The sequence below is a fragment of the Manis javanica genome, chromosome X (genome assembly GCF_040802235.1).
Source record: "Manis javanica isolate MJ-LG chromosome X, MJ_LKY, whole genome shotgun sequence".
NCBI lineage: Eukaryota > Metazoa > Chordata > Mammalia > Pholidota > Manidae > Manis > Manis javanica.
Window position 1 is genome coordinate 36740085 of NC_133174.1, and position 12206 is coordinate 36752290.

Sequence of the window (12206 nt, forward strand, 5' to 3'; positions counted from 1 at the left end):
CAAGGGGTTAACATCCAAAATACATAAAAAACTTACAAACCTCAACACCCAAAAAGCAAATAACCCAATTAACAAATGGGCAGAGGATATGAAGAGACACTTCTCCAAAGAAGAAATTGAGATGGCCAACAGACACATGAAAAGATGCTCCACATCACTAATCATCAGGGAAATGCAAATTAAAACCACAGTGAGATATCACCTCACAACAGTTAGGATGGCCAGCATCAAAAAGACTAAGAAAAACAAATGCTGGCGAGGATGCAGAAAAAGGAGAACCCTCCTACACTGCTGGTGGGAATGTAAACTAGTTCAACCATTGTGGAAAGCAATATGGAGGTTCCTCAAAAAACCAAAAATACAAATACCATTTGACCCAGAAATTCTACTCCTAGAAATTTACCCAAAGAAAACAAGTTCTCCGACTCAAGAACACATATGCACCCCTATGCTTATCGCAGCACTATTTACAATAGCCAAGATATGGAAGCAACCTAAGTGTCCATCAGTAAATTAATGGATAAAGAACAGGTGGTACATATACACAATGGAATACTATTTAGCCATAAGAAAACAAATCCTACCTTTCGCAACAACATGGATGCAGCTAGAGGGTATTATGCTCAGTGAAATATGCCAGACGGAGAAAGACAAGTACCAAATGGTTTCCCTCATTTGTGGAATATAACAGTGAAGCAAAACTGAAGGAAAAAAACAGCAGCAGACTCAGAAACTCCAAGAAAGGACTAGTGGTTACCAAAGGAGAGGGTTGTGGGAGGGTGGGTGGGGAGAGGGAAAGGGATTGAGGGGTATTATGATTGGTACACATGGTGTGAAGGGTCACGAGAAAGACAGCGTAGCACACAGAAAACAAGTAGTGACTCTGTGGCATCTTACTACACTGATGGACAGTAACTGCTATGGGGTATGGGGGTACTTGGTAATATGGGGGAATGTAGTAACCACAGTGTTTTTCATGTGCAACCTTCATAAGAGTGTGTATCAGTGGTATCTTAAAAAAAAGGACTCCGACTGCTTAACTTACGACAAAATCATAACATATGGAAGAATGGGACAGGGGAATGAGCAAGAAGTGGAAAAGGCTAGGAAGGAAGCACTGTTCATTCAAATTACGATAAATTCAAGTTAGAAAGGCCAGAGTTAAGTCTGTTTGCTTTTCCTTTGGAGAGATTTCATTTTGTTCACCAATAATTTCCTGCTATTTGAAAGAAGGAAGGGCAGTTTAAGTATTTTAAATTCATGACTAAGATGTACATAAAACCGGGAAGCTCTACAACCCCCAAAAAACAACTTCAAATAGCATATAATAGCAAAAGAAAAAAACAAAGACTGAGAATGGCATGTTTGACAGTAATTGGATGAGATTAATTGTAATCCATAGACTACTGTTAGGTAGAAAGATAAGACATGCCCAGGTTGGGGAGGGGAAGATAAGGTTCAAGGAGAAAACTGCCCAAACCCTGTCCAGGTAGAGGGTCCCACGTGAAGACAACAAACGCTTTGCAGGGAGATAACTTGCTTATGGGGACCAGGCCAAACTGGTCCCAATGAGGTCTCAATGCAGGTGCAATGGAACAAAACTAAGAACTGCAGAATCCACCCCTCATCTTGGGAAAGGACAATGCGCACTGAGGGATGGCTTTTCAGGTGGACCCGTCAATCAAATAACCCGACCTTGTTAATGAAAGAGGTGCCTCCTAGCCAGAATGCAATACATAAGCCTCCCTGCTAACACATTGAGGCCTTTGTCTGCCTTGACTCTGGCTGGCTCCTCAGAGTGTATTCATACAAAACTTTCACTCTGTTTCACTGTTGTGTCTCTGCCTTTCAATTCTTTGTTGCGGTGGTGACAAGGACTGAGGACAATGATCTCAACTTTTTAGTTTAAATGATCATAATAGCTGAAAGTTAGTGTTCTTTACATATTCTCTACTGTCTAAAATATTAACTTTTTAAGTAAGCACTGACGTCAACCAATAGATGTATCCACATTACTTTTCAAACGGCAATGTCCAAATGGTTCAAACAGGTAAAAAGGAAAAAAAGGCAAATAAAGACTGGAAATTAGTCATCTGCTGACAACACCCATACTTTACATTACTCAGCAAATCATTTAATGTGAACTTCAAAACCTTCTAATCAGTTTTTTATGAAAAGATATGATTTGATTTCGGCTTTCAAATGACTTTATCAATCATTCCCAAGGTTCCAGGAACACTAAAAAACAGTTCTTAGTATAAAAGGTTTGCCTATATTAACCTTCAACTCACCCAGACACCCACAGGCAGCACTTGCTTTTCCATCAGAATGAGAAAATGTTAGCAGCTAAAAATATAACTATGTGCAAAGGTTGTGAAATTTCCTTAAAAATTATTACCCAGAACAGTAAGTTGGGAATTCTTTCTCAGGGGAAAGAGATGAGGCAGCTAAACACTTAGATGTATGCAAAGGACATGAAAAATTTTTAAGTTACTAGTCTACAATAATGACAACAGTTGGAATTTCTCTTTTACAGAAGGAAGAGAAGGGGCAGAAACTCCAGCCATCTTTCCCACCTCCCCCAAAGTTTTGAGTCACAGGGTTTATTTGTGCTAAGAACCAGAATTATCTACTGCTTGAAATCTAAGCAGAAAGCATCAGCACTTTGGCACCACCTGGGACCAAGGCAGGGCAGGGAGATTTCCAGATGGATTGTAAGACAATTCATTGATATTTACATAAAGAGAATAAATGTTTTTCCTAAGATAGCATTTCCTTTCAGTGCTTTGAGACCACCAGCAAAAGAGGGAGGTACAGAAATTCTATTACATTAATAGTCTTTGTTTTTATGGCTTTGGCATTTATTAACTAGTGGGAGCTGTTTATTGGGTCATAAACTTTACTAATGGGGTATTATCTCTAAATTATAAATCTCCTTCAGTATATGGCTTAATTATAAAAAGAGTAATTATTTAAAGTGCCTGTATGGCTGCAGTATATCGTGTTTATCGTCATGATTCCTATAATGGCCATTTAATTGCTAATTGTGGGCTTGAACTGCGAATAACCAGGGCAGTGAACACATCTATGCAGCAGGATGGGTGATGGTCATGCCACAAACTCAGGCACATATCACTGGTTTGTTTCCTTTCCTCTTCTCTTCCCACTTTTCAAATGAACTATATTACAAACCTGTACATGGGCTAAATTATCCACATATTTAAAATCTTAAGGGAAAGACAATTGACTGAAGAGTTGAATAGGTAAGTGACAAAAGTGTCAGCCTGAAAAGATCCAGGAGAGTGTCATCCTTCTAAAAGCTTGCTCTCTGGGGAACAGAAAATCTTAAAGTGACAAAATGGCTTGGCACTGTCAGTTGTCTTAAAAAAAGAAAAAAGAAAAAAGAAAAATTCTAAAAACCTGGGACAAAAATCAAGCAGTCAAAATTAGATATTATGGGTAAATGGTTCTAGTATAGAAATTGAGTATTCTAGTTTATTGGAAAGTCCAATGAGGTCTAGTCTAACAATGGCACATGTAAAACTATCCTAGGTTTATATATAGAAATAGGTTTATTAACTTCAATTTTAAAACATGAAAGAGCTATTGTTGTTGAGCCAGTTGGTACATCTGAGTGCCCAGCTCATTCTAGGCAAGACACTGCAAATGTGGAGTGAAAGAATGAGATAGAAGCGACCCTTGAGATGTCATCCATTCCTCTTCCTCTCTTCAGAGCAGTCCTTCAAAGGTAAATGTAGCAGGCTCTTCGCCATAGGCTTCCTCTGTTTCTAAGAACACCAGACAATGGGATTTATGACATGTGGCACTCAACACTGAAGAATGGGGTAGCCTTGGGCAAACTTCTCATGATGAATCTCCAATGGTCCATGGTTACAAGTTTTAATCAAATATACACTACCTGACAAAATGTATGAGTTTGCTCGGACTCATAATGTATAGGCCAAGGAGAAAAATAAAAATAGAATCAGAGAACTGTAGGAAGGAAGCACGCTGTAGTCTTGGAATATTTAAACCCCTGCAGTGGGTGGTGTGTGTGTGTGGAGAATGAACCAAAAAAGATCACTCAAAATCTTCAATATTCACATCCCTAAGTATTTTACATGTAATACATTTTTGGTCATACTATAATTATATACACTTGCATATATTCCTATGTTAACAAACTAAGTTCAGATATAAAAAGGGCATTCAAAATATAAACATGCAAAGTTTCGATTTCTCTCTAATTTGTGCGCATGTGTGTGTGTTTCTATGTGTGAGTATGTTGGAAGGGGGTGCTTTTCTTCTCACAGCTTTGCTACTTACAGAAAATACCTTCTCTCTAGAGAGGTTTAAGGGTTATTTTGATAATGTGGGTTGCTACAAAGTTTAATTATGTAAGTAAATGTGTCAGAAAGATTTCAAAATATGTTTAATACAATCACAACTTATTGCTCTGATATAATTTGCTTTTATATTGTCATGTTTAGCTTTCAAAAGTAATTTTCTTTTTGTGTTTTTAAATTATGTTGGATGGAAAATTACCATATGATCATTTGGTATTAAGTCATACATATAATAAACATGTTCAATGTTTCTTTAAATGGCATTTTTAATAGTGCTGGTATATCAGCAGTATGATGTTCTGAAAAAATTAAGTGACAAAAGGAGATTAATTTTGGTCTACATGAACCTTGCCTCTTTTTGTTTTAAGGAAATTTTATCTACTGAAATAAAGTTGGCAAAGTTAGGAAGGGAATCAAAGTTGACCGAAACTAGCACAGTTACTCCTCCTCTAAGCCAGACACGTCCTTTAAAAGGTTTACATAGTTAATGTATTTCACAGGAATATGTGACGGCATCCCGAGCCACACATCTTCACATTTCTAGGGGAAAAAAACAAAGATGGATATAATTAAAACCACATTTCAAAGTGCAGTTTTGTAAATGAGACATCAAATTGTTCCTTGTTATTATATAGCTTATTTTCAAAGCAGATATTTCCACCATCCATTTTCAGATCCTAAGCACTGTGTGGGTAGATTGGATTCTTGCGCTTGATTCTTTATCCCTCTCTGTTTAGTTATATATCCATGACCTTTGCCATGTGACTTTGCAAAACCCCCTATGGAGTTGATTTCCCTGTCCTTTTAATATGGGCTTAGCCCCATGCTTGGCTTTGGCTTAGCATAATGTTAGCAGGTGTACCCACTGATTGACAGGCTTAAAGCAACAGAAGTGTATTCAGTCACTGTACTGGAGGCCAGAGGTTCAAAATCCAGGAATTGACAGGGTTGGTTATTTCTGGAGGCTCTTAGGGAAAATCTGTTCCATGCCTCTCTGCTCACTTCCGGTGGTTGACAGCAATCCTTGGAGTTCCTCCGCTTGTAGACACATCACTCTAATCTCTGTCTCTGTCTTGTTCCCTACAATGGGTCTCTGCCTTCTAATGGCTTTCTTATAAGAACACCAATTACTCAATACAGGGCCCACCCTAACCCAGTATGACCTCATTTGAACTTTTAGCAGATGTTTTAATCACATCTACAAAGACCCCATTTCCAAACAAGTTCACATTCTGAAGTTCCAGGTAGACGTGAATTTTGCAGGGGCAACACTGAACCCAGGGCAATGTTATATGTAAAATAAGGAAAGCAGGAAGAAGAGGAGTTTTATACTTTTTTTTAAGTGGGGAAATAAGAGTCAGAGGGGGAAACTAAGTTCCATTTTGGACACTTTTTATTTGAGGTACCCATAGGACTCAAGGTGAAGATACTGGTTAATATCTGGAAATCAGGTTCTACGTAGCAGAGAGCTCAGAGTTCAGAGTTGTGCAAAGGTATGGAAGTCACTGAAATATGGATGATATGTAAAACTATGGAATTAATAACAATGATGCAGAATCAGAAGAGCACCAACTACTAACATCTCTAAGGCATAGAGCCTTAAATTAAGAGATGATTTATGATGATGATGTCTGGTTTCAGACTTTTGCAGAATTATAGGAACTTTCTAATTACCTAGTAATGATAGTAATAACAATCATACGGAGTTTATTGGATATTTACTACATGACAGGTACTCTTTTGTTATACATGTATTATTTAATCTTTACAGAAAACTGTAAGCAGTTAATGATACTTACAGAAAAAGAAACTGAGGCATAGAAGGGTTGCTCTATAAGTTATTTTAAACTCAGACTACCAGTAAGTGGAGAAGCCTGGATCATAACCCCAGCAGTGCATCTCCAGAGCTCTGCTTATCTGCTGGCTACCCTCTCAAACCTATCCAGAGGGGTAGGCCTATTCAGAAGCAGCTGGCTTGCACCCTGCATGACTACATTTGGTCCTATCATTTTCAGTAGAAAACAATGTGGTTCATGAAGTGACACTACTCTTCTCTTTCAAGAATGTCTCCCGTTGGCAGTTGGAGGTTGAACCCAAACTGCAAAACTGCTGTGTAAAGAAGGAAATGACCATTCAGATGGATGATGGCTAAACCAGCTCCTGGGGTGTATTTTGTACAATTCATATCACATGGAACTCAGTGAAATGTCCTTCCTCTAGGACAATGCACTAAATCAACGTATGTGTGTGTGTACACATACAAAATGTGTGTGTATATACTAAAGGGGAGCAAATTTTGCCACTCCAAGATATCCCCTTTTTGGCATACTGGTTGTTTTAAAGAAACTGCAAACACAGGATAAGCACTAAAAACCCAGTAGAGGTTACCCTTTTGTAAGAGACATTTATATGTTATGAGGGAACTTCCCTTCCTGTACCAGGAAGAGGGAGATGACTCAATCTCCAGAAACTCTTATTGATGGAGAAGACAATGAATTAAATCTGTGTAACAACCATACCTTGTTTACTCTGCTTTTCCCCATACTTCCCTTAACTGACTCCTCAGCCCCAACTTGATTTGTCTTTAGCTGGAGATGGTATTAAGATGGTGGCTTGGGCCATTGTGGAGAGTTCCTCAGATCCTGGGTCTCTTCCATGTATATATGTTATTGTTTTTTTTTCTCTTGCTAATCTGTCCTTTATCAATTTAATTATTAGACCAGCCAAACAACCTTAAACGGAAGAAGGAAAACTTTTCCACCCCTACAGATGGTGGTCACAAAGGCATGAACTTTAACTGGCATTCCTGTAAATGAGAGATCCTGGGACTTACCTCCAGAAGGTAAGAATTCTTACCACATTAATCTCCAGGATCTTTGCCTGTGGGGTCTGATGGAAGTGACAGTGGTGAGAGTCCCTTTCTTTATCTGAATTCAGATTAGCGGGAGAAAATATTCATGGAACTAGGTCCTTGGGTATAGAAATTAGTAAAGATTTGGTAATGAGCACTCTTGGCTTTTACTGATCATTTAACTTCCAAAGACGGCCATTGTTTTTCTTTATCTCTGTTGTGTCATTTGTCATCTTCTTCAATGTCCTGAGAGCTTGATTTTGTGACCAGTAAGATGTTTTCTCTGGTCTCTGCCATCTGCAAGTGTGTGTACCTTGTTGGCCACATGAGTATGTTGGGTAGAAAGATAGAAATGAGCAGCCAGGGAAGGGGAAGATAAGGTTCAAAGAAAAAAAAAAACACACCCAGTTAGGGGGTCCCACGTGAAGATAACAAAGGCTTTTGCAGGGAAATCACTTCCTTGTCTATTGGGATCAGGCCAAACTGGTCCTAACTAGATCACAACTCAGGCGCAATCAAACAAAACTAAGAACCACCCAAACCTCCCTTCATCATAATCTCATTAAAATAAAATTGTGGTTTTGCTCCCCCAACCCCATGGGCTTTTCAGTATGCATTTTGGGAAAAGACATGCGCACCAAGAGGAATGGGTGTGTAACTAGAACTAATAATAAAATGACCTCACCCGGTCAATCAAAGAGGCACTGCCTGGCTAGGATATGATAAATAGACCTTCCCCTAAAAGACTGGGGGTCTTCATTTCCTTTGACTCCGGCCCACTCCTCCCGTGGAGTGTATTCAAATAAACTTTCACTCTTCACTATTATGTCTCTGCTTTTTTATTCTTTCTTTGGGTGGGGACAAGAAGTAGAGAGAGCGACTCCAGAGGCAAAGAAATTTGCAAACGGCCTACACCCAACAGATTCTAATTATCCCACAGGGACACAGCTATCCCCTCCATGGATCCTGGATGGGACTATAATAAGACTGACCAATGCTGGTTTGAGGACCATTATTTGGTTTACATAAAGGCTGGGCCTCAGGCCGGCAGATAAGTCATCAGCGGCACAAAAGTCTCTGCTGTGACCCAAGAGCTCGCTGAGAACCCAGTTACCTTTCTGGAAAGGCTTAAAGAGGCACCCATTAAACATACCAGTCTGGACCTGCACTCATGTGAGGGCAAGGTCACGAGAGATGAAATGATTACCACAGCAACCTCAGGCTTTTACAGCAGAGAGCAGCGGGTGGAGACTACAGCTCAGGAGAAGGAAAGGAAGAGAGAGGCGAGGCACCAGGAAGGAGGAGGAATGCAAAAAGAGAGGCTGGGCATGCCCAGAAGATGGCATCCCTACATGGCCGAGGGCAGCCCACTGGTACCCAGCCACATACAAGGGTGGCTCCACGAGGTGCTCTATCTGCCACCAAGCAGGACATTGGGCCAAAGAATGTCACTGAAGGGACAGGCTACCTGTCACTGTCTACCCAAAATGTGGAAAGGCAGGGCACTGGGCCACCTTCTGCCGCTCAAACTGAAGGGACCGGGGGTCTGAGGCAGCCCCAGGCCTGCAGCTGCTCAACAGGACTGATGCGGCCCCACCACAGGAGATCACCATCACTGGACTGGAGCCAAGGGAACCAAAGGATGCAGCAGGGAGGACAGGAACTTTCCTTTTGAATACTGGGGCCACCTACTCTGTTCTGACTTCCTTCTCCACACCCCTCACCTCAAGAGCCTGCACTGTCTTGGGACTTACTGGTAAGCTGACTTCTCTGCCATTTACTCCCCCTTTGTGCTGTCTGTGGGAAGGCAGTACCTTTCCCCACAGCTTCCTGGCAATGCCTGAATGTCCCAGCCTGTTGTTAGGACAGAATATTCTACAAAACCTGGGAACTCGCATCACTCTAGGAGAATCGCCCTCCCATCAGACTCCCCAACAAATGCTTGTGCTGACTGACAAGGATCTCCCAGGACAGAGCCCAGAGACTTGGGAAAATGCTATCAACCCTAACGTCTAGGACCAAGGCATCCCCGGGACAGCCATTACAGCCTCCCTGTGAGAACTGAACTAAGGGATCCTACTAAGTTCCCACCTACCAGACTGGTTTTCGTAAAGGGCAGTCCACCGCCCACACATGTGTCAGTCTGCTCCTAAATCAGTCATTCACTAACTTTTCCATCTTGTTCACATGAGCAGGCTACCCTTTACTCTGGAACCCAGCCAGAGGCACCCTCTTTTCCAGACCCATGGGCCAACCTAATCAAAACATAAGCCCCCACCCAGTTGTTCCTTCCCTCCAATTTAGCAAATGTTAGCTGCCCAGACTCAGCTTGGAGGGCAGAAATTTACAAATGCACAAGGAAGCACCTGCACCACAACTCCCCTGTTCATTACCTCTTTCACTGCCCACCTGTCCCTCTTTGGGGACTATATTCAGTGTGTGGACATAGAGCCTATTTTAAGCTCCCTCCGGCGTGAACCGGATGCTGCTCTTCGGGTTTTATAGTAATAGACATATCCTCGGCTATGGCTAATATATTCCTCCCGTCTCCCACTAGCAGTCGTGCTCACAGATCTCCTAGGAACTATGGGGGCAGCCACTGGAGGTTCCTCCCTAGGGATTCAATCCCAATTATCCCAGGAAATAGCTGAGAATTTGGCAAATGGCTGCTGCCTTGATAGGGCTTCAGAGCCAATCAGACTCACCTGCTTGGGTGACTGCAAAACCACACAGCATTAGACCTCCTCACTATGAGTGAAGGAGGAACCTGTCCATACCTAAGGGAGGAGTGCTTCTTCTATATCAGTCAAGCCAAGTACAGGAAGACAAACATGGGATCTTAGACTCTACAGATAAGATTCAAACTTTGGGCATGGCAGCATCAAGCTAGAAATAATGGCTAACGTCCCTCCCTCTACCCTTGACATTTCCCCTAGTTTTACTAGTCATAGTCCTTGCCACTGAACCCCCCTGACTTAACCTCTTTATTTTATTTCTCTCTTCCTGGCTTCAGGCTCTCTATCAACAAATGATAATTCAAGATGGCTATCAGCGAGTTCAGACATCCTTACCCCATCTACATGGGACCTCTAGATCAAACAGAACCTTTATGTGTGCATTGTGTCCCAGATCCCAGGCCCCACAGGACTTAAGCAGCTAGTCAAAAACGCAAAACCCTGACTGACAGAGAGCAAGCATTGGGACCCAGTCCACGTACACCACCCCACCATCAGCAGGAAGATCCAGAGTGGCTGCTGCCCCAGTGCCCAAAGAACTGGGCGCCAACTGCTGGAGAGGGGAATGTTAGGTAGAAAGATGGACATGAGCAGCCAGGGGAGGGGAAGATAAGGTTCAAGAAAAGAAATACCCAGGTAGGGAGTTCCACCTGAAGACAACAAAGGCTTTGCAGGGAGATAACTTCCTTGCCTATTAGGACCAGGCCAAACTGATCAATGCAGGTGCAATGGAACAGAACTAAGAACCTCATCGCAATCTCATTTGTGAATCCAAGCCACACCTCATCATAATCTCATTAAAATAAAATTGCTGTTTTGTTCCCCCATACCATGGGTTTTTTTTTTTGGTGTGCATTTTGGGGAAAGACTTGTGCACTAGGAGAAATGGGTGTATTACTAGAACTGTCAATCAAATTACCTCACCATATCATGAAAAAGGTGCCTCCCAGCTAGAATATGATAAATAACCCCCTACCCCAAAAGATCGGGGCTTTTGTCTACCTTGACTCTGGCCCACTCCTCCTTTGGAGTGTATTCAAATAAAAATTTTGCTGTTCGCAATTGTGTCTCTGCCTTTCAATTCTTTGTTTCAGAGGGGACAAGAACCAAGGAGAGTAAACTCAACCCGTAACAAATAAACTGGAGCTCCAAGGCACAAAAGCAGCACCCTTTGACAATGCCAGCTCCCAAGGGAGTTTTTCATAGGAGGTTCTGGTCCATAGGACCCTTTGCTGTTTGAACTTTCATTGTCTTGGTAGTGCTGGAAAAGTCTCATTCCAGTAGCGACTGTCCAGTGTCAAAAGATTAGTACATCTGTACTGGAAGTCCTATGTATGCTCTCATGGGAAACCAGAGACACTGTTTTCACACCATCCTGACCGCCTATGTAATAAAGGTCTTTGATTTCTGAGACTGTCTTTCGGAGTCAACTTCCTGGATCTTGTGAGGGCTGCATTTCTTGCATCCCTTTTGGGGACATCTCTTGCAATCCTGTTTAAGCTGTACAAAATTAATAGATCCTACTCATCAATGGCCATACAATGGATCCTTTGAATTGGAAAAGCTTCTAGACTGAAAAAAGTTATTTTAGAGAGGCCCCATCATAAGCAATTTTCTTATTGGTACCTATGGAAAGACCAAATTAAAAAGAAGTATAAGGGCTAGCCTTAGGGACTCCTTTGACAAAATAACAGAAATTATACTTAAGACAAAAATTAATCTCCATATCCAACATAAATTCTCCTTCTCAAGATCTGGCCCCATCTGCCTATTTCAGCTTCCCTTTCCCTACAAGATTTATAGACAGCACTCTGGGCTTATCTCTAGGCCCAAAGTATACCAGTTACTCATGTAAATGCCGAAAGCCAGAAAGTGAATTTAGTAGAAGCACCTAAGATGGGCGATAGAGTTTGATTTCCTGTCCCTTACAATTCCTCCTCCTACTTTCCAGGGCTCTGTAATCAGCCTCTGCCAGCTTTAGCCCTTCTTGTGCAATGTCCTTTGTAGATATATCCTAGGCCCCCCACCAAAAAATTCATGTCCTATGGACAACAGCAGGTCTTTCAAATTATAAAGCTGTTTTACCCCCACTTCAAAGATCCTACCAAATTTAAAGGGGAATTAGAAAGATTAGTGGCCATTCACAATACCCCTCACAGAGGAAACAGATGACTAAAATTTCTCCTAGGCCCTCCTACAAATAATTAGCTGAAGGCCCGTGTTCAGGAGCTGATAGAGGCCAAGGTTAAATTGTGTACTCAGAAAGAAGTCTTT

At 41.6% G+C, this 12206-nt stretch overlaps 1 protein-coding gene across 3 annotated transcripts in view; it reads right to left on the reverse strand.

Annotated features, from left to right (window-relative positions):
- Positions 1-3320: 3320 nt before the first annotated feature.
- EFHC2 (EF-hand domain containing 2) overlaps positions 3321-12206 on the reverse strand; it is a 272900-nt gene continuing 264014 nt past the window's right edge. The window contains exon 14 of one of the 3 annotated variants that reach the window (XM_037001545.2): positions 3321-4886. In XM_037001545.2, coding sequence (XP_036857440.1) covers positions 4841-4886 — 46 coding nt within the window. In that variant the 3' untranslated portion in view covers positions 3321-4840. The remainder of the gene's footprint in view (positions 4887-12206) is intronic. The other 2 variants (XM_037001544.2, XM_037001547.2) reach the window with 2 other exon arrangements.